General features: G+C 36.8%; 2 protein-coding genes and 1 pseudogene across 4 annotated transcripts in view; 2 read left to right on the forward strand and 1 right to left on the reverse strand.

The window, feature by feature from the left end:
• The window catches only part of METTL24 (methyltransferase like 24), a 170,255-nt gene that overhangs the window by 128,447 nt on the left and 14,518 nt on the right, over window positions 1-27,290 (forward strand). The gene's annotated exons all lie outside the window — the stretch shown is intronic.
• Window positions 1-27,290, reverse strand: part of CDC40 (cell division cycle 40) — a 60,054-nt gene that overhangs the window by 16,053 nt on the left and 16,711 nt on the right. Inside the window, exons 3-12 of the mRNA XM_019443064.2 lie at window positions 22,837-22,966; window positions 12,735-12,818; window positions 11,112-11,251; window positions 9,413-9,509; window positions 7,454-7,593; window positions 6,750-6,824; window positions 4,493-4,538; window positions 1,788-1,889; window positions 720-835; window positions 328-461 (exon numbers count right to left, since the gene is read on the reverse strand). Coding sequence (XP_019298609.1) covers window positions 328-461; window positions 720-835; window positions 1,788-1,889; window positions 4,493-4,538; window positions 6,750-6,824; window positions 7,454-7,593; window positions 9,413-9,509; window positions 11,112-11,251; window positions 12,735-12,818; window positions 22,837-22,966 — 1,064 coding nt within the window. The remainder of the gene's footprint in view (window positions 1-327; window positions 462-719; window positions 836-1,787; window positions 1,890-4,492; window positions 4,539-6,749; window positions 6,825-7,453; window positions 7,594-9,412; window positions 9,510-11,111; window positions 11,252-12,734; window positions 12,819-22,836; window positions 22,967-27,290) is intronic.
• On the forward strand, window positions 14,138-17,602 carry LOC128777659 (AP-2 complex subunit beta-like; annotated as a pseudogene).

Here is a 27,290-nt window from a genome sequence, read left to right on the forward strand (position 1 = left end):
GTGTCATCGGTCATTTTGCAAAGCACCTAACGAATGTAAGTCAAAACAATATAAACTTGTCGGCAATACAAGAAAAAATGACTCCAAACATATAGCCTTTGGTTAGACTGTCCCAAGACTATCAAAGGTAGCAGGTCTAAATTTTTATTTCCATATTCTGGATACTTAAATATTTACAACAGTTTGGTTGGCAAGCCAGAGATCACAGTTGTGAAAATCTTCAAATGGTTGCATAGTATGTACGAAGGCTGGTCTTTCTTTGGCTACAGATTTTTAAACTGCTTGCTATTTATATATGAATCAGATTTTCTACCAACAGAAACTCACCATTCCCAAACTCGGAGGCTCTTATCGTCAGATGTGCTCACAAATCTCCTGTTCTCATCAACAAAAACAATGGTGTTGACGGCTCCCAAATGCCGGTCATACTCCTGCACAATTTCTCCACTTCGAATGTCCCACTGTACATCAAACAAGACAAGAGGTAAACACAGAAGTGGAGCAGATTTATGAAAATAAAGAGCTATCAGACCTATGGAAAGTGAAGAAGAAAAAAATCTCTAACATAATGTTTTTTACGACCGACTGTTTTCTACTAAAAATAGCCCATTAGCAGTCCCTAAGAGCAGCAAGCGTTAAACAAGTTAATATTCTTTATTCCATCCCCTAATACAACATAAGCTGTAGAAATCTTACTAAAATACTGTGAAAAGACTTACCTGCACAATCTTCTTATCAGACATGCCAGCTACAAAGAGATTTTGCTTATCTTCATCAGGATTAAATTTGACACAATAGGGCACTTTTCGGTTTGTAAACCTTGATATACACTGTCCTAAAACCAAAGACTCAAGTTAAGGTAGGTAAAATAAACCCTGGGATTAAAATCTAGAGATCATCTGCTTAATAAATTTTGGGGAAGGGCAGCCTGCTTGTTCTTTACTATAAACTACATTGTTCCTTTTCACAGATTCTTAATGATTAAAAATAAATTTTTCAAAAGTGAATCATCAATTGCAGAATAGATAAAATGATTATGATGTGTAGCCAGAGTTGAGAGCCACTGTGGGTTAAGAGTATGGGCTTTGGCATTAGACCTTGGCTGAAACCAGTTCGGCCATTTACTAGCTGTGTGACTCTGGAAAAGTTACCTCTTTAAGCTTCAGTTTCTTCGTCTATAGGAATGATAAGAATAATTATAGGGATATTTTAAGAATTGAATGCAATACTGGGCATAAGTGCACAGCACAATGCCTGGTAAACAGTGTTCAATAAATATGAGCTGTTACCTTTCCCCTTAAAACTCAGTAAGACAAAAGATGGTTATACAAAACCATACTGGCCACAACGTACTGATGCAATTAATGTTTGTGAATATATAAAACCAACTCGCCTATGGGCCTGTAAACTGACTTATCTTAATCAATGTGGGCAATCAAATTTAATGTTGTTCATCAGACATTTATTGTGCTTCCATTATGTGCAATGCCGTGTGCTACGTGATGGAAGAGAACAAAAAGATCAATTAAATAGTCTATGGAAGATTTCAGATTTGCTGGTCTATCAGCACGTTTGCTTTATAAATTGTATTTGATGGAAACAAAGTTTCATAGTAAAACTACTTACGTAGCTGAGTTTCAACTCTACCTTTTATGATATTAGCTGATGGTGGTATGAGAATCAGCAGTTACAGATGGCATCATCTGCCACAGAAGACCACTCACACTATTTCATTTACCAATGCTAATGTATAAGATAAATATGGATTAGTATCAGTGAGCTCTTACCTGTCTCAGTGTCCCAGAGCTTAAGATACCTGTCATAAGCTGCACTGAGGAACTGTGTTCCTGCAGTATTAAAGCAGATGTCCCTAACAGCTTTACTGTGACCTAAAGGTGGAGACAATAAAAATGGAGGTGAGGTGAAATATCTCTTAAAACACAAGCACTGTTAAGAGAAATAGCATTTTCAAGCCACACTGTGAGTCAAAATCTCTGGAATCCTATTCCCTGACTTACTGACTCAGAGTTCAGTTAGGTGTGGGCTTGGGAACGTAGGAGGTTTTTTTATTTCCCCTTCAAAAAGCTCCCTAGGTGTTTCTGAGGCATAACATTTCGGTAAGAACCAAGAGACAAGGGGTAACTTTTTTTTTTTTTTTTGAAGTTGGTCATAGCAATCTTTTAATATGTAATACACATAACTGATGACTAAGCAGTCAAGAATTTAAGGAAACATAACAGGCCAATTATTGCCAACGAAAAAGAAGGGACCAGTGACATATTGGAGGTTCGCTCTCCAGATTACTCACTAAGTGAAACAAAGTGACCTGACCCTCAAGTTCACGGAATCACAGCCCTTCTTCAGTAGCTGTGGATTTCTGTGATCACATTACCAAGTTTCACAGAAGTGAATTCAGAATCTCCGAGACTAATAAACCTTTTTGAAACAAATATCAATTTCTATTTTAAGACAGCATTTTGACAATATATTAATTTTAAAGTGCTTTGCTTGGAAATCAATCCTGCCAGGCCAGTCAACTCTTCTGAAAGTTACAGAGACAAATAAAATGTGGCTACATGAAAGCAGAAACTTTCCTATTCTTTACCACCCCATCATGACCAAGACTGACAAGTACAATTGTGCAAAATGTGCACTGCACAAATTGTCAACCACACACAGCAGCCCTGAACCAGCACCACCAGTGAACTAGTCAGGCAATGTGCTACAGTAATTAGGCATTCTTTTCTACAGCAAGAGTCCCATCTTCTGAAAGCAGGTAATTTTCAGTTTTCCACTGAAAAACTGCCAGGGAGCGGCGGGGAGACAGATGGGGACCAAATCCACTAAATGTACAGGAGGCATTTTGTTCCCCCGTACACTGCTGAGAGCCTTCCCACAAGTCCTCCTATAGGCACCTTGGGCAGTATTTATTTGTGGGGTGAGGCCCTAAAATCATAACAAAGCCTGCAGAATGGACTCCCGCTTAAATCTAAAACCAGAGCCACTACGATTTACACAAACAGTGTTTCGATGATGTACAGTTAAATCTGGAAACATAACCAGCCTTCATATGAAATCTGCCCAAGACTGTAAACTATTCTCTGCCAGAAAGGTTTGCCACGAAGCTGTTCTCTTTTTGGCCTTGTTTTCTTCTTCAAGGAGTTCACTCAATCTTATCCTTTTGTATGCTGTAGCTGTCAATTCCTAACTTCTCTTCAAAGCTCAACATCTGGCCATCTAATTGCTTACTGGAAATTTTCATCTCCATATCCCAAAGGCAGCTCAAACTTAACAAGTGATACCTCATCATCCTCTTCTGTTCCCTCTCTTGGCGAATGGCACAACCATTCACCCAGCCAGCTGGGAGTCACCCTAGATTCCTGCTGCACTCTTATCAATTACATCCACTAAGTCCTGCTGATTTTTAACTCTTGATTGTTTTTCCTCTCTATGCGCCGCTTTAGTCCAGACTCTTAGCATTTCTAATCTAGACCAATGAAATAACCCTGTAATTCATTTCCCTGCCAGTGGGCCTGCCCCACCAAAACATCTTCCATACTGTCACTGTGATCTCTATAAACTTCAAATCTATTTAAGCTAATTTCCTGCAAAAGCTGTTTAATGGATGGCTTTCCAAGGTCCTCTGGATAGATTCTACACTCATTTTTTTTAATTTTTAAAAAATTTAGTTTATTTATTTTTGAGAGACAGAGCGAGAGAGAGAGAGAGCACGAGAGTGTGAGTGTGGGCGTACATGTGGCAGAGGGGCAGAAAGAGAGAGGGAGACACAGAATCCAAAACAAGCTCCAGGCTCTGAGCTGTCAGCACAGAGCCCAATGCGGGGCTCGAACTCACAAATCGTGAGATCATGACCTGAGCCGAAGTCGGACGCTTAACTGAGCCACCCAGGCACCCCGATTCTGCACTCCCTACTAAGAGTGTGTAAGGTCCTCCATGCCTTGCCTCTTGTTACACTCCTTTGTCTGCTTGTCATCTCTCACCATATCCCATACCCTGGCAATTCCGAAATATACCTGGCTGCCCCAAAGCAGCATGCTTTCTCAAACCACTTTTGCTTTTCTTCTCAGTTCCCTTTTTTGTCTGTTTGGGAGGACTTAGTCCCTCTTCAAGACTCAGCTCAAGTTTTTGAAGACTTTCCTTCATTATCGGTACAATAAAATTACTGTCAATGATGTTATCTTAGTTTAAAAAAGTCTTTCCAAACAGGGGCTCCTGGGTGGCTCAGTCCGTTAAGCGTCCGACTTTGGCTCAGGTCATGTTCTTGTGGTTCCTGGGTTCAAGCCCCGTGTCGGGCTCTGTGCTGACAGCCTGCTTCAGTCTGTGTCTCTCGTCTCCCTCTCTCTCTGCCCCTCCCCTGCTCATGCTGTCTCTCTCTCTCTCTCTCTCTCTCTCTCTCTTAAAAATAAACATTAAAAAAAAAAAAAAAGGTCTTTCCAAACAGATTTATAGCCAGAGATAAAAGAAGTATTACCAATAAATGTTCGTAGACAGCGCCTGTCTCCATAAACCTCCCATAGCTGGGGGAAAAGAACACAGAGAAATTAAATTTAATAGAAGACTTGGGTAAAATGACAAGTTTCAATCAATAACAACAGTCGTATGCTGGCTATGTGTGTGCATATATGTGTGTACAGGGGATTTAACCAAAGGCATTATATTTAAGGGAACATGTTGCTTAGAGCTGTTAGTCTATGTTGCAACATTTGAACCATACACACACACACACACACACACACACAAATTTGAAATCTGACACTGAAAGATACACCAAAATATCAAGAAAACATAGATGGAGCTAATAAAAGTGACTTTCACTTCTTGTTCTTTTCTGTATTTGATATATTTTCTATGATGAAAACTTTTATGTAATATTATGAGCTACTTCTGGAAGAATTAAATACTATTAAAAACTGCCATGTTTATAACATTTTGGTCCTTACCAAATGTATTTCATTTTTTTGGAACTTACTGAAGCCACAAAATATTATAGAATCTATATGGAAATGATGATCTACACTATAATAGGCTAATAATTCTCATCACATCTAAAGTGAATTAATACAATAGCTTCAAAACTACCTTTATTCTTGCCTACCTCAAATCAAACTGTTGGTAATGTTACTAGTGTTCTAAAACAGCACTTCCTGGCCACCCAGTGCCAACAGCATAAACTCTCAGTTCCCGCAGCATACCAGGCAAAGGACTTCCAGGACCTACCTGGTCCTTGGCCTATGACTGTTGCCACTCTGTATCTCTCAGATTCGAGACTCCAGAAACCACAAACTTACAGTGTTCAGCACACGCCATGCCTATGCATCCTATTCACTCTTTTTGGACCTGCTCCACTCCCTACACTCCCCACCCCCGCCATCCCCTTTACTTAGTTACCCTCCTACTGAAGTGTGCTTCCTCTTTGAAAACAGAGCACCTTATGCCAGGTTCTATAAGCATCATTTACATCATAAAGAAATGATCACCCTAAGGGCAGGGAGAGGGTCTTTTTTAAACTTTTTAAATTTTTTTTAACGTTTATTTATTTTTGAGACAGAGAGAGACAGAGCATGAACAGGGGAGGGGCAGAGAGAGAGGGAGACACAGAATCTGAAACAGGCTCCAGGCTCTGAGCTGTCAGCACAGAGCCCGACGCGGGGCTCGAACTCACGGACTGAACTCACGGACCGTGAGATCATGACCTGAGCCGAAGTCAGACGCTTAACTGACCAAGCCACCCAGGCGCCCCATGGAGAGGGTCTTAATATATTTTTAGTCTTGGCCTGTTGACATATTAGGTACCTAAAAAATGCTTAGGAAATGAAGTAAATTGAACTCTATGTTTTTTCAATTGGTCAGAAAGACCTTAATCTTAATATAGTTTGTATGAAGTGAAAGTTAAAGGAAACAAGGTTTTTTTACTCCAAACTGTTAGCCTGTCATTTTAAGCTATTGAGTAGAGACAGTTGCCTAAATGACTGCCCTCATCAAGAAAAGCTACCTTCACATATCATTGAGTTGTTTACACAGAGTACAATTTTAATGATTCAACTTTCTAAGCCTCAAGAGTACTAGAGGGCTGATATGTCTTGACCATCATAATAATGCAGACACAGAAGACACAAAAAAGAGCACTATTCTTTCAGATTTTAGTTTTAAAAAGGCTTCTCCTATGTTCAAGTTGATATGCTCTGGCAACTGAGCTTTTTCCCCACATACTCTATAGCTGAAACTTAACCTTAAAGTGGAGCTTCCCAAGACGGTACAACCTGAGAGAAGAGGCTGGGAGCAGTTCTGCTACTTGGTGTCTACTTGCATTTATAAGAAAAAGGATGAATTATGTTACCTACTTTTTGAAATGGGATTTCTATCATGTGTCCTCTCTACCTCATAAGGTCCTGAGGAACAAATGAACTCATATTTGTTACGTATCCAAAGCCCCTATAAAAATACATTATTAGTGATTAAATATTTATATATCTAAAGCCAAAGTGATTGATTACATCCTAATCAGTTATCTAAGCTTACAAATGAGCCTAGACAGTTGGACCACAGAGCCATATTTGAATCAACATGTTTGGAAGCAATTCATAAATGGCTGCATTCACGGGGCCTAAGAGAAAATAATTAGCCTCTAGTTGCCTAGCAAACCCAAATTTATTTATAATTAACCGAATAGACAGCATTAACCAAAGCACTAGCATTGCAGCACTCCTACTCTGTTACTGAAAACTCACCTTAATTTTACAGTCCATGGAACAAGACAGCAATAAATGGCCAGAGAGAGGAAACAATCTGACAGCACTGACGCCCTATAAAAAGGTATTACAGTTATCAATCAGGAGTCTAATGTCCGCTAAAGTGAAACAAGGAAAGTATGATATATTTTTAAGCAACCTAATTTACTGTTTTTCTTAATTCCAAAAATCATGCCCCAGAATAACCTTTGTTAGTAGTCCAAGAGCAGCCCTTATTGACACTAAGCTTTTGAAGATTTGTTTTTTGACCTTTAATACTGACTTTCTCACCCCAGGGAATTCTTAGTCAATCAAGTTGCTAATGCTCTCTCTCCTCTTCCTACTTTTATTCAGTTCCTTTGCTCTTTGCTAGGAGCTGGAAAATTATCAGTTGGAATAGTGCAGATGACCAAGAATATCAACATCAAAAGTTTCAAGTATCTTGTCTCTGCATCAGTTTAAATATTATCATGGTTTATAAACCAGAAACCATCTAATCTTCTCTTAAGCATGATAATCCCAAGAGCTAAGGCAACATTACTGAGGTCTTAGTGCCACTACCAACCCATTATTCACTGCTGTGGTTCCAGAAAAAAGCAGATTGGGCAGGAATATGTGGGGAAAGGCTTGGGTTACCCATAAGGGGATAGGACACCAATTATGAATGTGATGTCATGGCCAATCCATATGACCACTTTGCTTACCTTCGTATGTCCAGACCACACATGAATTTGTTTCTTGGGAAGATAACACTTCTCAGGTGGCACAGTAGACCGCAGATTAACACCAACATCCTGAGGTATGTGAAGATAGGATCTGCCTTGGTAGTCATACATTTCTTTAACTGAAATAAGAAAACAAAGGAAAGCAGTGAACAAATATAAGCTACAGTCATAAAATCTATAACCTTAAATGATAACATTTAAAAAAAAATTTTTTTAACGTTTTTTTATTTATTTTTGAGACAGAGAGAGACAGAGCATGAGCAGGGGAGGGGCAGAGAGAGAGGGAGACACAGAATCTGAAGCAGGCTCCAGGCTCTGAGCTGTCAGCACAGAGCCCGACGTGGGGCTCGAACTCACAGACTGTGAGATCATGGCCTGAACTGAAGTCGGACACCCAGCTGACTGAGCCACCCAGGCACCCCTGATAACATTCTATTCATAGGGATATTGTTCCCTATTAAGGTTTAGGTACTAACATTCTGATGAAGTTAAGACCAAGAGTCAGCTAAAATTTAGTTCTTGAAGTCACTGCTATTGTTTACAATTAGAGGTAATACTTTGAAATTTCTAAATACCCAGAGACTATCAGACCTTTAAATAAGATCTATACTTCTTTTATTTAGTTATACATTTTAATGATATAAAAAAGACTTCACTGCAGCATAATTACAGCGAGGGAAGAAAAGATAATACTTGAGCCTTGTGAGTCACTGGCAAAGACTCAGAAGCAAACCAGGATAAAAAAAGAAGTTAAAAATATCAACTACCCTTTTTCCCTGTTTTCCTCTTTTATGCCCTTCCAGGTTCCTATTCCATTCTCTTCTCCACTTTCAACATAAAGTTTACAGTGAAGTCACTGGTGGCACTTAAATGGCATAGTATATATAAAACATTTAGCGGCATGCCTGGCACAGAATAGTCCTCAATAGATGTGGGCTGTTACATTTATTATGGCTGCAAGCACCACAGTACTCAACAGACTCCTTGGAGAGAAAACTCCAGAAAACGGGAGTTTGAGAAATTGAATATGGCCTCATCAAACCTAAATATTTGATATGTGATCAATGTTAGAATAACCAATACATCAGTACTAAATTATTCCTTACAGTTTGCTAATCACTACATAATTTTCCAAAGGTAACTAATTATTAATGAACCAGGTACATTTGAGAATACTTATAATTCATTTTGGACTATAGTTCCTGATGTAAAGGAAATAGGCATTTCCTTCCACGTATCAAAATTAGTATAAGAATTTTAATCTCCAGTCCATTCACATGAAAAAAAAAGTTTTTCTTGTAAAGTATAATTTAGTAACAATTATGAATGAGGAGGATATCTGGAGAGTATCTGGCTTGGGTTAAAAACAAAAAGTTAAAATGACTGGAGCAAGAGTCTGTTCTGAGGAAACAATAGATTGTGGACAATTCAGACCTCTTCTTTATCTGCCATTTTTAATTTTTTTTTTTTTTTTTTTTTTTTTACGTTTATTTTCGAGACAGAGAGAGACAGAGCATGAACGGGGGAGGGGCAGACAGAGAGGGAGACACAGAACCGGAAGCAGGCTCCAGACTCTGAGCCATCAGCCCAGAGCCCGACGTGGGGCTCGAGCTCACGGTCTGTGAGATCATGACCTGAGCTGAAGTCGGACATTCAACCGACTGAGCCACCCAGGCGCCCCTATCTGCCATTTTTAAAAATTCACTAGCACTTTGAAGAATCATCTGTGGCAATCATTAATCATGCTATTTTCTCTCCTTTATTAGAATACAGAAGAGTCTGGTATAATTTCTTCGAGATGCGAACAAATACAATTATTCTTAATACAGTGAAGCACAGCAGCTGATTACTAAGGGCAATTGATACTATATGAACAGAGAACAGAGTAGATATCTGAAAGTTTATCATAAAAATGAAGAAGCATAAAAAATATATTACCATGTAAGATTGTCTTCTCCTCCCCAGGTTTCTCTTCTTCCTGTTTGCCTTTTTTCTGCCTCTTGGCCGTGATTTCATCTAATTCTTTTTGTTCTTCCTAAGGAAATTAAGAAGTGAACTTTAAAATGGATGCTTTAGAACCCCACCTTGCCCAAGGCTGATTATAAATACTTTATGATGAGGTCCACTTTTTGGTGAAGCAATAGCTATAAGTATGTCTCTCGGATAACAATCTCAACTCTTTGACGGATTACAAAATGACATTAACAAATAAAAGGTACTAGTTGATACTTTTAAAATCATTTTATACAAAACCCATCCTTCTGGAACACCTAGAAGCAAATTTAATGTGTTATGCTAATTATGTAAGTGAAAAGACAAAGCAATTAGAAAATCTACTACTGTAAAGGAAACTCAGTTTTAGGACATAATGTTGTTCTCTAGTAATGACAGCTTTTACTAAGCCATAAGCATATAAGCAATGACTACAGATCTGTGACAACTTTTATGGGAGAAGCAGTGGAAGGAAGGTGGGGTAGTAATAAGTCCCTATCTATAATAACAAAGACGTCAACAGATGATGTCTAATGTAAATAAAAAGCAGCATATGTATATAATTGAGATACATAGATGAAAGATACAGCTAGAACATAAGCTTCATGAGGACAGGATTTTCTTGATCTTGTCCACTGCTATATCCCTAAGACCTACAAGAGTCACTGGCCCATAGAGACAGTAGGATTTGGAAGGGGGAAGGGGCAGATAGGGGTCTATAGTTTTATTTTATAAACTTCATGGTATTATTATTTTAAAATATAGATAATTATTAAAATTTTTAAATATGTTAATAAATAAAACCCATCATCAATCCTAAAATCATAGAAAGGCTAATAATTTAGTATTCTAGATACTCACATTACTCTCTGAATATCTAGTATCAGAAGAACACCTACCACAATAGTTTAACAGCATTATCAACTTTTATTAAATTTTAACTTTTCTTAAAAATTGTTCAATATTGTATTTTAATTAAAAATATGGAAGAAAATCAGGGTGCCCAGGTGGTTCAGCTGGTTAGGCGTCCGACTTCGGCTCGGATCATGATCTCATGGCTCATGATTTCAAGCCCCCTGTCGGGCTCTGTGCTGACAGCTCGCAGCCTGGAGCCTGCTTCGGATTCTGGGTCTCCCTCTCTCTCTACCCCTTCCCCACTCATGCTCTGTCTATCTCAACAAAAATGAAATAAAATAAAAAACCAAAAAGGTATTTAAAAAAATACGGAAGAAAATATATCAGAAAAAGGATAAATAAAAATATTCCCAGGGCACCTGGGTGGCTCAGTCGGTTGAGCGTCTGAGTCTTGATCTCGGCTCACGTCATGATCTCAGAGTTTGTGGAATGGAGCCCCGTAAGTCAGGTTCTGTGCTGATAGTGCAGAGACTGCTTGGGATTCTCTCTCTCCCTCTCTGCCACTTGCCTGCTCATGCTCTCTCTCTCTCCCTCAAAATAAATAAATAAACTTAAAAAAATATTCCCAAGAAAAATTTAAAAATCTTAGTGTATTTTCTCAGCCATGGCAGGGAAATTCTAATGAGTCATCATTTGGTTCTCTAAGGAAATCTCAAGTTTATTAACATAGATATCCTTCATAGACACACAGCATCTACCTGAATTGGCAATGAAAAACATCAAAACTTACTTCTGAGGGTTTGGCTACATCTTTTTCATCCACATATTTTGCCCATGGTCCCAAGAAACCATCAATATTAGATGCATCATTTTCTTTAAACTTTTTTCTTTTTTCTATTTTTTTCTGACCAGTTTCAAACACAGTTAAACCTACATTAAAAAAGAGATTACAAACATGGATATTTTTTAAAGAAACAGCATTTATATAAATACATATATAGAGCATATATGTTTTTACTTTGTATGGCTAAAGAAAAGTGATTGTTCAAGTGACCAAAGATTTATTTAAAAACACAAAATAAAATCTATATGAATCTGCCAGATAGACCAACTCATGGTATACAAAAAGAGACTCAACCTTCTGGGAAGAGAAGCTTCCTACTGTTCCCAATATTTTGCAAATCCTCATCTATTTAAAGAAAAGACTCAGCTATGTAATCCTACAATGATACACAATCCTTTTAATGAATCAGTAGATTTTACCACTTTTTGAAAGAAATCCAGCAATTTAATATTGCTAAATAATGATAAAGCTACTTTTGAAAGCAAGAATAAATTAAAATTTATCATTTAAAAACTGAATTAGGTTAAATTACATTAGGAAATTAATAATTTTGATTCACTTGTAATTCAACAATATTAATTAAACAAGGTTTCACAAGAATCTGGTATTCTTCCAAGTGATCTCAATCTAAACTTGACCTCTAAATCATAAATCTTAGAATTAAAAAGAAAGGAGGAAAGAGGGTGTTTCTGGTTGAGGTTCTGATTTGATCAGTAGGAGGTGGCACTCTGGGTGCTGGCACTAAATTGGAAAAGGTTTATGGGTCACAGTCGCAATCTAACTACATAAAAGATACGGCTTGTAGAGGTCTAACTTAAAAAAGCTTACCTATATTAATTCAAATCAGTTTCCTTCAGGTTGCATGTTACAACAAAAGCTTGTTAAAATTCTATTTTAACAATAATGTAGCTGGATGATATGATATAGGGTCTGTAGCTACTAACTAGAAGTCCTCATACAACCATATTCTTTTTCTAATGAGCATATTTTATGGGTAAGATTCCAATGATGAGCTTTGTGAGAAGTTAGCATTTAGAATATGACACTTTGTCTTGTAAGTACAAAATGAAAATTTGCACAAATATATATTCTAAAACACATATTCAAACTCAGCCTTCAAACCTTTAAAGATAATCTTTACAGACAATGTATAATAAAATTTGTTCTGCTCTGTAAAAACGGAGCTTGACGTTAGTGTTGAGAAATAAATTGCCAAGATTAGCTACACATTAATTATAATTTATTGAATGATTTCTACATGGTTGGCACTGTGCCTAGTGCTCATCACAACCCAGAATAATAGGTACCAACATCTTCCCTACAAGGTTGCACACCTAGTTGAGTGGCAAAAACAAGCTCTAAACTATAATAGTTCTAAATGATACTGCTCTAAAATATATCACTGTGTTGTCTCAGCTTAAAATAAAACCAACCTAATAAAACACTAGTTTTTTCTTACTGCTGAAAGTCAATTTGCAAGACAGTAATCATAAGTGTATGTATACATAGATATAGACACATACATATATACTTGATATTAAATATTTTAAATAAATTTGAATAAATTACCTTGATTTTTTTCAGCTTCTTCTACAGAACCAATATATTTAGTAGACACTTGGTGATTATCTAATGAAGGGTCTAATGCATAACCTGAAAAGGAAGAAAGTACATATTATGGACTCCATTTTTGTCATTTATAGTTTATTTTATTACTATACAAATACACTCATTTCACATTTTCCTTCCTAGATGTTGAAATGGTCTCTTTAACTTAGGACCAAATCCCTCTTTCCTGAGCTATGTTCCTTTTAGAACAATTAACCCAAATCTCAGGGGGGACCATGCATGACTTCAGTCGAGTAAAAAGTATTCTTATAGGATGAATTTAGCATTCTGTCATTACGTTATTAACAGTCTCTCTGGCCAAGATATCAAACTTTAGTCTTAAATTCTAAGATCTTAAAAATATATGTACATCACACGTTCAGAAGCTTAGAAACCATTTCCTTTTTGTTTTCGGTAATAGGTAAGACATGGCTTTAGCTTATCAAATTATATAAACTATTAAGTAATTTAAAAAAGAAGAGACTAAGAAGAATTATATAAAATCTAGCTATTATTTTGAAAATGCTATTCTCAGGAAAGACAGTTTTGTTTCTCAAGTTTAAAATAATACATTTCTACTTCATAAATCACTATGTATGTTTCCTTGGTAAGAAAAGTAAGAATATCTACTAGCATGTGAATACACTGCTTCAAAAAGTCATGAAAGTGGGACGCCTGGGTGACTGACCAGTTGGTTGAGTGTCTGACTCTTGATTTTGGCTCAGGTCATGATCTCAGGGTCGTGGGATTGAGGCCCATATTAGGCTCTGTGCTAAGCATGGAGCCTACTTGAGATTCTCTCTCTCTGTGTGTGTGTCTCTCTCTCCTTCTGTCCCCCTCCCTGGCTTGCTCTCCCTCTCTCTCAAAAAAAAAAAAAAAAAAAAAAGTGATGGAAGTATGTAGTAGTATATATATAAATGTAGTCTTCAGTGGTCTTTGGGAACTTAAGGAAAGAAATCTATCTATATGAACTCAAATCAATTTTTCCTTAAGTGGGGGTGCTATAGCATGATAAATGGTGAAATTAGTTTTAGCAATAATCTAGCAAATTTATAAAAGAGAGCTAGATCATTAATCAGTTTATGGCCTATGACTTGCATGAATAATCATAAAATATATAAAAGTATTAGCCAATTTTTTAAGGGGTACATCCTAGTGGATAAAGTTGACACTTTAATTTTCCAGCTGAAGATTAAAGAGAACTTCTTTTGGGGAACAGAAAGAGATTTGTCATTAAACATACTTTTCACACAAACTAAGGATATAGGTGTTCAACTCATCCTCATGATATGCTAAATAGAAACATCCACCTTGGCTATTAGCTCATTTGCATAGTTTTTTCAGTATTAAAATATGTTCTTAGCCAGAGGAGAAAGCTTGATGACAGAAAAGCAGCTTTGGAGTAGAATCTCTGAAATCACAGGTTCAAATCCCATGAGTTATTTTATCTCTCATCTCTTTGACATACAGAACAGTGTTCTGTAAGGGATTTTTAAAATGAGACTTTATAAGGCTCATATAAAATTTATACCAACATATCTGATGTTAAAAATCCCCATCTCAATCATAAAAATTTATCTAGAATGTAATTCTATTTTGTTGGAGAGTTATGTCTATACCAACGACATTGCATTATGGGTTTGGAGGAAGGGAGGGGGAGGCAGAGAAGAAAGGGAGATCCCCGGTCCTTCCTGTGATATCTGTGTAAGCACCAATCCCCAACTCATTTGGCCATAGTCTTGTTTCTGGGACAGGAATTCATGCTCTCTTCCTTTTCCACGTCATCTATGGTAAAATAAATCTTTACTGCGATTATCACCATTACCACTACTGCTTCCCACCCCAGGTAATTAAGGGACAATAATATTTTCCCTTCACAAATAAGAGAAGTTAAATATTTAGCTATATACCCTACTAGAAGCCAATCAAGTGATAGAGCAAGATATAACTCTAACACTACAGAATTTTAGTCTAATTAGATTTCTATCATCCTATGGCTCAAGTAAGTTTGAATATGTCTGCATTTCAGTTCTGAGATATTCTCATCTGTCTTTCTAAAGTTCATTTTCCTTTTTATGCTTTTAATACAGTTAATGCCTACTTTCTTCCTCTGTAGTCTGTCTGAAGTAGCTCTAACAATACCAACCTTATTAGTAGATCCTTAAGATTATTAATACTAATATACCAATGTATAAATAAGATACAGTCTGCAAAAGAATCGTCACAAATTTATGGAAAAACCTTCAACCTCACTAGTGGTCTACAAGAAAAAATAAAAATAAAGAGATATATTTTTACTATCAAATAAATAAAGGAAAAACAATCATACAGATCTTGGGTAAAGAGAAATAGGACTTTTACATGTGGTGGTGGCAGTATGAGTTAGGATTCTTTTGGATAGCAATTTGACAACATATAACAAAACCTTTAGAGACACTTATATTTGGTGATGTGCAGGAAACCATTATAACACCACTCGGACTGTGCTCTTTGGCCACCACGCTCCCACCCTTGCCTCCGGTGCACATTAAAGATCCAACACCATCACTGACTCCAAGTATTTCACAACCAATAAAAGAGGAGAAGTCTTTGAGTTGAAGGCTAAAGTCAACAATGAAAAGAAAGAAAAAAGGAAGGAGGCTATGAAGAAAGCGACTGTTTCCATGACTATGGCCCAGGATATTAGCTCTCTCTTTCCAGATGTAGTAAACTATGCAAACGGACAATGTGGAATTAAAGAAGCTTGTGTATCTCTATTTGATGAACTATGCCAGCAGTCAGCCAGACATGACCATCATGGCTGTCCACAGCTTCGTGAAGGACTGTGAAGATTCCAATCGTCTAATTCGGGCTTTCACAGTCAGGATCATGGGGTGCACCTGGGTGGACAAAATTATAGAAGATCCCTGCGAGTCCCTCCGCAAGTGCTTGAAGGATGAAGATCCGCATGTTTAGAAAACAAGCAGCAGTCTGTGTGGCAGAACACCATGATATCAATGCCCAAATGGTGGAAGATCAGGGATTTCCGGATTCTCTGCTGGACCTCATAGCAGATTCAAATAGCAGATTCACCACCAATGGTGGTGGCTAATGCTACAGCAGCATTATCGGAAATCAGTGAATCTCACCCAAACAGCAACCTACTTGATCTGAACCCAAAGAACATGAATAAGCGGCTGACAGCACAAGTAAGTGCACTGAATGGGGCCAGATTTTCATCTTGGACTGCCTAATTACAACCCTAAAGATGACCGGGAGGCTCAGAGCAGCTGTGTGAGCATGTTAAACTCCCCAGCTATCTCGTGCCAACTCAGCATTGGTGCTTTCAGTGTCAAGAGTCCTAATGAAGTTTCTAGAGTCGTTACCCAAGGACTCTGACTACTACAATATGCTGAAGCCAACACTGCTCAGGTTCTGGCAGAATTCAAGGAATATGCCAAAGAAGGGGATGTTAACTTTGTTTGCAAAGCTGTGTGGGCGACTGTACGGCGTGCCATCAAAGTGGAGACATCTGCTGAGTGCCGTGTGAGCACATTGCTTGATTGCATCCAGACCAAAGTAAATTATGTAGTCCAAAAGGTAACTGTTGTCATCAGGGACATGTTCCACAAATACCCAACAAGTATGAAAGTATCATTACCACTCTGTGCATGAACTTTAGACTCACTGGATGAACCAGTTGCTTGAGCAGCTACAATTTGGATTGTGGGAGAATAAGCTGAGAGAACTGACAACAGATGAGTTACAGGAGAGCTTCCTGGAGAGTTTTCATGATGAAAAGCACCCGGGTGCAGTTCACTCTGCTTGATGCCATAGTGAGGCTGTTTCTCAAGAAACCATCAGAAACACAGGAGCGAGCTGGTACAGCAAATCTTGAGTTTCGCAACACAGGATTCCAATAATCCTTGACCTTGGTTCCCCAGTCAATGTGCCACAGGTGTCCTCCAGGCACATGAGAGTAAACCTGTTAGGAGGAGGACTACATAGTCCGGTGGGACAACCCTCCATCCCATCATCAGTGCCCACAACCTTTGCTTCTTCTCCTATTCCTGTTTTGGTCAACAGTGGTCTGAATGACCTATTTGAGCTCCCCACGGGGATAGGCATGGCACCTGGTGGATAGGTGGCTTCTAAGACTGCCTGGCTGCCTGAAGTAAAATAAAAGCTAAAGGCTTGGGAGACATCTGGAACATTTATTCACTGCCAAGGACACATCTATATGGAAATGAACTTTACCAACAAAGCTCTGCAGCACATGACAGACTTTGCAATCCAGTTTAACAAGAATAGCTTTGGTGTCATCCCCAGCACTCCTCTGGCTACCCATATACCACTGATGCCAAATCAGAGTATTGATGTCTCCTTGCCTCTCCACACCTTGGGCCCGGTCATGAAGATGGAACCTCTGAATCACCTGTAGGTGGCTGTGAAAAACAAGACTGATGTCTTCTACTTCAGCTGCCTCGTCCTACTCAATGTGCTTTGTCTAGAAGATGGCAAAATGGAGTGCCAGGTCTCCCTTGCAACATGGAAGGATATCCCCAATGAAAATGAACTTCGGCTCAATGAACTTTAAGGAATGTCATTTAAAGGCTGACACTGTTTCCAGCAAATTGCAAAACAATAATTTTTATATGATTGCCAAGAGGAATGTGGGCTGGACATGCTGTACCGATCCCTAAAGCTCACTAATGGCATTTGGATTTTGGCTGAGCTACATATCCAGCCAGGACACCGAAATTATACACTGGCACTGAAGCGCAGAGCTGCTGAAGTCTCTCGGTACATCTATCGGGTCTATGACAGTATACTGAAAACCAAATAGACTGGTCTGGGGGTGCCTGGGTGGCTCAGTCGGTTAAGCGTCCGACTTCAGCTCAGGTCACGATCTCGCGGTCTGCGAGTTCGAGCCCCGCGTCGGGCTCTGGACTGATGGCTCAGAGCCTGGAGCCTGCTTCCGATTCTGTGTCTCCCTCTCTCTCTGCCCCTCCCCTGTTCATGCTCTGTCTCTCTCTGTCTCAAAAATAAATAAAACGTTAAAAAAAAAAAAAATCAAATAGACTGGTCTGGTGCCCTCTGGTCACGCTGTGATTGGTGCAAGCCAAGAACTTTCAACTGGAAGAAACTGTATTACCATGTAGAATCTGAACCCAAACACACCAAGGCCACCGACCATGGTAGTGACTAGTCTAACTTGTGCTAACATTAGGGCACAACCTGTTGTATAGGTTTAGCTTCCTGTGAACATTTGTAACCACTGCTCCAATCATTTCCCACTTCCTGCCACTGCTATCTGTCCCTGCTTGTGAGCTTCTCCACAGTGTGCCAATGGCTGGTATTTGTGAGTGTAGTTTGATATCTTGTAATTAAAAGCCTATTTCAAAAGCAGAAAAAAGATAAAAAATAGTAAAGCAAGGGAAAGTGTCACTGAAAAAAAAATTAAAAAAAACACCAAAAACATTTATATTCTTAGAACTACCCCTGGGAATTCATCTTAAGAAAATGAAAAAAACCCATAAAGTTTTATGCACAAAGATATTTACAAAGATAATTTAAAATTACAATTTAAAAAGCATCTTACTGCAGTTTAAGATATACATCACTACATTTTTTTTTACATCACATTTTTAATAGTGAAAATTAGAACCAATTTAAATCTAAATGACACAAGGAATGTTTGCACAAATTATACATCTTCAGCAGAGTATTTTACAAAATCATTTAAAAAGGTTAATGAAGAGTTTCTGATACTAAAATGAAAACTCAGTTAATAATGACTATGGTAGGGGCACCTGGGGTGGCTCAGTCGGTTACCCATCCGACTTCAGTTCAGGTCATGATCTCACAGTTCGTGACTTTGAGCCCCGCGTCGGACTCCGTGCTGACAGCTTGGAGCCTGAAGCCTACTTCAGCTTCTGTGTCTCCCTGTCTCTCTCTGCCCCTCCTCTGCTTGCACTCTTATCTCTCTCTCTCAAAAATAAATAAACATTTTAAAAAAAGTTAAAAAAATAATGACTATGGTAAAACTAAAGGTGTTTATTTTAAATTCTATTTTCCACTTCCATAGACTGATGTGGAGGAAATTGTGGGTAACAGGAGGACCAAAAGAAGTCTGAAACCTCACTGAGAAGCCCCAAGTTAAGACCAGCCCGGGAGCAGGCCAAGAACCTGGAACGAAAAGGGAGGAAAATAAGACAAAAGAATTCACACAAACCACTGAGAGATGAAATCAGGAGAAATACCATAAAAGGATGCTAAAGTAACAGCCTATCTACACTGATATGGACTCTACAGGCGGGTCTTGTGATAAATAAAATGTAGAGTACAATAGAAATCTTCCAGGAAGAATACACTTAGATTATAACATTGCTACAACCATTTAAAAATGGGAAGAGAAGTAGCATCAATGTTTGTTCTCTAGCCCAGCAGGTTGTACAGTGATATATTCGAGACACGTAAAACTGAAGTCACGTGCCATCTCCTTTATGTCTCAGAAATAACACTAGTACAAGGTGAGAGAAGATCTGCTCCCTGGTACTTTGCAAATGAGGGAAGGTAACAGAAAGGTCTCCTAGCCTTACATTCCATATAGAAGGGTGAGAGAAAACAGATAGGAATTACGATCTGAAATTAGACGAGACCTTTTGACGAGAAAATAAGACGACTTTTAAGTTAACAGAAGCTATACTTGCTGAATACTTAGGGGTAAAGAAAAGAGAAATTGCTAAACCTGAGGCTGTTTAACTTGTTTATTAATTTAAGTTCAAGCAAACTGTCCTTGGTTCTAAGATTATCACAAAGGAGACAGACCATAATTTGTTTAGCAATCGGCTACTTCATTTATTCCAGGCTGCCTAATATAGGATAGCCCCAAGTCCATTTTTGAACCCAGATCTAAGCCAACTTAGTTTTAAATGTTTTTACTATAGGGGCCGCCTGGGTTGCTCAGTTGGTTAAGTGTCTGACTTAGGCTCAGGTCATAATCTCCCGGTTTCTGAGTTCAAGCTCCACATTGGGCTCTGTGCTGACAGTTCAGAGCCTAGAACCTGCTTCAGATTCTGTGTCTCCCTCTCTCTGCCCCTCTCCTGTTCGCTCTCTCTCTCTCTCTCTCAAAAATAAATAAACATAAATAAATAAATAAATAAATAAATAAATAAATGTTCTTACTATAGGATAATTTAAGAAGGAAAATAGGTATCAGTATAAGCTTAATTGGACATTTTCTTTTCTGTTTTGTTTTAAAGTAGTTTTAGCTATCTAAATTATTGCTTAAGTCCTCTCTAAAGAAAACAAAGTCTTTAAAAGTCTGTTTCATACAGGCTAGAATAATAAATTCATGATGTAATAAAATTGATTTTTATGTGCTATACACACATATACACACACACACACATACTTCATATTTACATGGGATCCTTTATGGGTACAAATGCATTTATAACCATTTTATTGGACTGGAAGAGTCCAACTCTTCTAGGTGATTTCAGAAGTATACAGTCTAAGTTTTTGAACACTGTTAATTATAACCTTGTCATGATGAAATATAACCTAACACATGACAATCTCTTCAAAACCAGTTTCTGAGAATGTATTGTGATAAATACTATCTTTACTAAAACTCTAAACTAATACACAGTGAATCAGTTTGCATCACTCCCTAAAAATTAGAAAAAAGCAACTTTCCAACATTAGAATAAATTATGTAAATTATGATAGAGCCCATCAATGGATACTACCGAGGTCTTAAAAATGACAAACTGGGATTATAAATTAACACTGGGAAATGCTGATGATAGAACACTGAATAACAAGGTGAGATGCAAATTTTTCACTATAGAATGATTACAGTATAGAGTAACTTGGAGGGATAAAGATCATAATGCTAAAAGTAGATATTTTAGTATAGTGAGGTTATAGGTAACCTTTTTCTTCTCTCTTTCCTAAAAGTTTTAAAATTTGTTTATATTCTTTTTTTATGAAAATAACTTTTGTTAAAAATCATCACTGAATACATAGTATTTCACGTGATACTGTTTTCTTAACCTTTAAAAACTTTTTTTTTAAAGTTTTACTGAAGTTTATTTATTTATTTTGAGAGAGAGAAGGAGAAGAGAGAGAGAATCCCAAGCAGGCTCCACACTGTCAGCACAGAGCCCGATGGAGGGCTTGAACCCACAAACCGTGAGATCATGACCTGAGCCGAAATCAAGAAACAGACATTTAACTGACTGACCCACCCAGGCTCCCCTTAACCTTCTTTAATCCTATCTTATAATAATGGAAGTTAATGGTAGATAGGACAGAAAAATTTGTTCAGAACTTAAAACAAATTCTGTAAGAAATAAAAGGAGGAATTAGAATTCTAACTGCAAAGAAAGAAAAAAAAGAGAATGTGCTGATGTCTAAAGACGTGATTATTAAATTTGTTGTAAAATTCAAAGTTTTCTTTGTCAATTACTTTTTGGAAAAGAAACATTAGCACAAGAAACTAATTCATAAAGAAGATAACAACTACAACAGCATAAAGACACAGATGAGGATTACAGAAAGAGAAAGGAAAGGTACCGCCGAATACTAGCAAATCTGATATAAGTGACTAGGAACTATAATCTGTGGAACTATCAACAGGGACATTATAAAGACCATCTTCTTTTAGAGGAGATTCCTGACCTTGTATGCATGTTAACCTTATTAAATCCTACCACTGATAGATCAGATATAATTATTTTACACAATGAATCTGTGGCCATTCTATTTCCTGATGTCCTTCAGTAAATAAGAGAAAACATTTCAGAGAGAAGATGTGAGAAACAGAATAAAGTCAGTCGGTTAATAACAAGATATACAGAATGTACCAAAAAAACAAATAATCTGATGAAAAATGAGCAAAAGACATGAAAAGACATTTCTCCAAAGACATCCAGATGGTCAACAGATGCTTGAAGACATGCTCAACATCACTGATCATCAGGGAACTGTAAATCAAAACCACAATGAGATATCACCTCACGCTTGTTAGAATGGCTAAAATCAAAACCTCAAGAAACAACAGGTGTTGGCGAGGACGTGGAAAAAAGGAACCATCGTGCACTGTTGGTGGGAATGCAAACTGGTACAGCCACTGTGGAAAACAGTATGGAGGTTCCTCAAAAAATTAAAAATAGAAGTATCATATGATCCAGTGATTCTACTCCTGGATATTTACCCAAAGAGTAGGAAAACACTAATTCAAGATTTATGTAGCTCTATTTTACTGCAGCATTATTTACAATAGGCAAGTTATGGAAACAATCCAAGTGTCCATCGATAGTTGAATGGATAAAGATCTGAAAGATATATACAACGGAATATTACTCAGCCACAAAAAAAGAATGAAATTTTACCATGTGCAACAACATGGATGGATCTAGTGGGTATAAAGTCAAAGTGAAATAGGTCAGTCAGAGAAAGAAAAATACTATATGATCACTCATACGTGCAACTTAAGAAATAAAACAAACGAACAAAGAAAAAGAGACAAAGCAAAAAAAGACTCAACTATGGAGAACAGACTGATGGTTACCGGAAGGGAGGTGAGTGGGGGGATGGTGAAATAGGTGAAGGAGATTAAGAGAACACTTATCATGATGAGCACTGAGCAGTGTATAGAATTACTGAATCACTATAGTGTACATCTGAAACTAATATAACAATGTAGGTTAATTATACTGGAATTAAAAATAAAAGTAAATTCAACACTATCTGGTCATTTACCAACTTCAACAGTGACCTGCATATAATGGACATTCAATAACAAGTGTTCATCATCAAGTACAACAGAGAACATTCTGTTTTTAAGACCACAGAGTATTTCTAGTACTCAGAAATCACAGCAGAGTTAGAATGACAGCTAAAAATATTAGTTCAACTTCACACTTGTATAAATATTTATAGATGTGTTTAAGAAAATGCACCTTTTGAAAAAGGAATCTAGGTTATTAAATTTAAAAAGCAAGAAGATAAAACAGATTATCACACACCCAAAAATGTGTCAAACTGGAAACTGTAAATCTTATCTCCTTACCATAGGTGGCAAAAGTTCTTCTTTGCTGTTCAAACATAAAGTCATTGATATGAGCTGGTTCAGCATATCCAGAAAGCATATTTCTAGGGGCAGCCATCTGCTGTGTCCTAAAGGGATTTTCTGGTCCAAACTGCAATGTTATAAGAAAAAAAATCAAACTTAAATCCTAAGTATATAAAGCCAGAATACCAGAATTATTGTACAATATATTTTCAACTCTAAATCATTAGGGGCTAAGTAACCTACTTGGGAACATGCTCCCCACACATGGTTCAGCGCAGTTGGGCAATGGCTGATGAGCACTGTTTGTCAGCCCAGCCCCTAGGACAGAAGGAGAGGAACCCAGCTCACCCAAGTCTCTGTATAGCTATTTAAATTTAAATTACTTAAAATAAAATATTCAGTTCCTCGGTCACACTAGCCAGACTTCATGTGCTCAACAGTCACATATGGTTATTGGCTACTACATTTCCTTCATTGCAGGAAGTTCTATTGGACAATGCTGCTCTTGATGATTGAGTTACTATATTTTTGTCCAACGATTTGGGGGATTTGGGGTGACTTTTTTTTTTAATTTATAAAGATGATTTTTGGTATATCAATAATGGTACCATGATGTAATTTTAAAAATACATGTTTCTTCTCTACTAGATTATGAGTTCTTCAAAGGTAGAGACTTAAAATCCTCAATACTTACCATCATGCATGACATACTGAAAGCATTAATGAAGTGAAAGATTAATCAGAACCCCACTGGGGTCAGAGAATAGGAAAAAGACAATAAAAGTAAAATGCTTGAAGAAATCCCTAGAAAAAGATATTGCAAATGAAATAAAATTACTCTGAGAAGTCACACTATGAAAGTCTTACACAAAATAGTACATTATTATCTGTTTATAATGCTTTGAGTTTCCATAATGGTTTCCAAGTGTTATTTAATTTGATTTGTACAAAGATCCTGGAAAGTTAGAGAGGTATTCTCCTTCTCATGTTAGAAATGAAGAAAAAAGGCTGAAGATGATGTATTTTATCTTCCCCAGAGTCAATAGTGTTATTATTAATTGGTAGAACCAAGGTTAGAACAAACTCTAGTCTAGGATTCTATTGTATCATAACATTCCTTAAATGTACAATCATACTAACTTTTAAAAAAATGGTAAAAAAAAAGTATCAGATTATGTCAAGCACTATTAATTTAATAATATTTATTTAATGGTAATGGAAAAATCCAACTCTGTATTTTGTTGTTTGTTTGTTTTAAAATAAACAATGAAATGAACTTCCCACTTTGGAAATAGTGGGATTAGACAGGATATTCTTATTTAAAGTCTGGAAGGTCTTCATGATAAAGTATTTCAGCGTCAGAACATCTTAAGTCACTACCATTAGAAACCACCATTCCTATGATATATTTCCAGAGCCATAAATATGTTATTGGTCTTCTCTTAAGGAGAATGCTGCCTTCTCTAGACATCAACATTATACTATGCACAAAAATCTGAATTTAAATGATGTTACATTTGCTTTATGGTTTTTTTCTGCTTTGGAAGAAAATGCATTATTACAATATTCTTTTATATTGATAGCTTCCATTTCTATGTTTAAAGTGATTCAATTTAAAAATATTTGATTTACATACAAAACTTTTATTACTATTCATTCTGAATTTATAATAAAGGAGAGTGCAAGATTTCACAGCCCATATTAGTTCCTCCTTACTAATGGGTAGAAACGTAAGGGAGAAAAAAAATCTAGACTACTGAATGCTGGCAGTTATAGTAACTTCGTTTGTCATGAAATTTATTACAAAAACAAGGAACATCCATAAGAGTAAGGATAATAAAGTGATTTAAGTTTCCTAGATGTTCTACCTAATATAGTCAGCTATCATCCACAAAGCAGTATCTGATATTTCTGGGGGGAGGGGGGATCTAAAATGATAAATATCTCCATTGATCTTGTTACTCATATAATAAGTTAACCATTACATTTATAATTTCCATTTGAAAAAGGAAAATACAATTTCCATAGTCTTATTTTATTAAGATTTTACAAAAAAAAAAAAAAAAAAGAACAATTCTTCTACTGGCCATATATATCAAATCAGCTCTATCTTTTAAAGAAAAATTCTCAGTGTTAAGGAACTTTGATTTCTATACGAATACAGATCCACAGATTACAGCTATGTGTATCTTATATTGGTGCTATTTCTAAAGCAGTCTAAAAATTTAAATGTGCTATGTTTTATAGATGTTTAAGCTGGAGGCAACAAAAAAATCTTCTAATGCTATAGGAAGCTGGGTTGCGGGAGGATCTATCTACTTCTGGCTCACCCCAACTGCCTGGTTAACAGCAGCTACTGGAACTGACCTTAAAGATATTAAATAAATGCCAACAAAGAAAAGAAGAGAAATGTTATTCAGCAGAAGTCAGCTCTTCTCAATTCCTTAAAAATTATGTGTCCCAGATGTTCCTGGTCTCTGTGAATATGCATTTCTATTAATTCTGGGTTAACCATTACAAAACAAAACAAAGTATAGGAGCACTTGGCTCAGTTGGTGGACCATGTGACTCTTGATCTTGGGGTTGTGAGTGTGAGCCCCATGGTGGTTGCAGAGAATACTTAAAATAAAAATATCTTCCAAAAAATAAAAAAATCAAAAAGCACATAAAAAACACACAAAACTGACTTCCAAATATTCTTTTTAACTTCTGGCAATTACGTTTAACTAAATTTGCATTCAAGGGATTTTAAAAATACATATTTAAGTTAATTAGGTATGAGTATTTAGCAGTTTTTGGCTAAGACCATACTGAAGTACACCACAGTCAGTTATAATCTTAATCTCCCATATAAAATATACACATTTAAGTATTAATTCATAATTCAGATCACTACATCTCAGGATGTTCCTAAGTATGCTTATATGTTTCACCTGAGTGAAGTAGTGATTTATTTATAAAGTAGGAGAAAAGCATTTTTAATTCGTTAAGACGCGGGTAGATAAATCTAAGAAATCTGTGTATCGTAAGGCAGTGGTTCTCCAAAGTCTTCAGGAGGTACAGTACTTGAGGGTCAGTGTCTTAGCAGTATAGCATAACACCACAGGTATTAAGAAAATTTACACTAGTAAAAACTGACTATGTGAAATCATAATCATAAATTCACATATAGAACACCCCCAAGTTATTGAACCAGTAATAATCATATTATACTTAGATTTCTGGTAAGTTTTTCATTAATGTTTACTGTAGCCATCAATGGTTAAACATTTAGAAACAAACTTTAAGGTGAGAAGATCCTGTTGATTAACTTAATTATTTTCCACAAATTTGGAAAAGATCACCACAATTCATTTTTATTGGGAGAATACCTCAATCATGTAAGACATAAGCAGAGTTTATTACTAAAATAAGATCTTTTACTAGTATGGGTTCTATGACCTTGAGCCTCAGTTTCCTCATCTATGAAATAAAAGAGCTGAACTGTCTTCTAAAGTTCATTCCAACATTAATATTTATAGCAGCCCTTATGGCCAGATTTCTAATATAAACTAGGAACTTCTTTTCCTTTTAACTTTGATGTTTTTCTATTCCTAAAAGTACTATTATTTTAAATCTGAAAATCTCCCTGAAACTTACAGGTTTTACATGAGTCTAGGAAAGCTAACAAGTACACTTTTCAATAAGTAGATCCAAAAAGGATTGAGTGAAATGAAGAAAATCAGTAGACTAAAGCAATGGCTATTATATCTTCAAGTTCTATCTATAATTTGAGAAAGCTTATCTGGATACTAGGTTAGACCACTTAGGAAAAGTCCTCGGTTGGGAGGGAAAAATAATATTTTATAAAATAAAGTAGTCAATTCAGTTAATTTGCGGAACTAGCAAAGTCCAAGACGTAGGGGTATAATGTGCAAACTCCGCGATGGGTCTACAAACAGGTCTTCCAGCCATAGAGCAATTGTGAAGAGTGATGTGAACTCACATCCCCAAATACATTACCTGCTGACAGTAAACCCTGAGACTTGGTTTCCTCCCTATAAAATAGGGATTAGAGTACTAATAATAACGTGGGTTATTGTAAAGGCTAAAGGAGATGAGGTATACAACTATATAAATCTCTCAGGGATACAGGATACAGTAAGAATTGGTAGTTTTATTTCTATGACCACTCTTTTCCATCATGCAAATCCTTACCAAATTAACCTCCCTAAAAATTCAGCTTTAATTATGCTGCTTTAATAAGAACTTTAAAAATCTATGTATCATCCATTAAATCAAGACCAAACTGTTTACATTGGCCAGAACCCTGTGCAACACTATGCAAACTATCACTCTAATCTTACCTCTCTGTTCTCCTGAACTGACAATGACTAAAGTATTCCTTCCTGTTCTTTAAATCTTTTATAATTTGGCTAATGCTACTCTCTTCTGCCTGGAATCTTTCCTCA

This window comes from Panthera pardus, unplaced genomic scaffold (genome assembly GCF_024362965.1).
Source record: "Panthera pardus isolate Hobbes unplaced genomic scaffold, ASM2436296v1 HiC_scaffold_17, whole genome shotgun sequence".
Taxonomy (NCBI): Eukaryota; Metazoa; Chordata; class Mammalia; order Carnivora; family Felidae; genus Panthera; species Panthera pardus.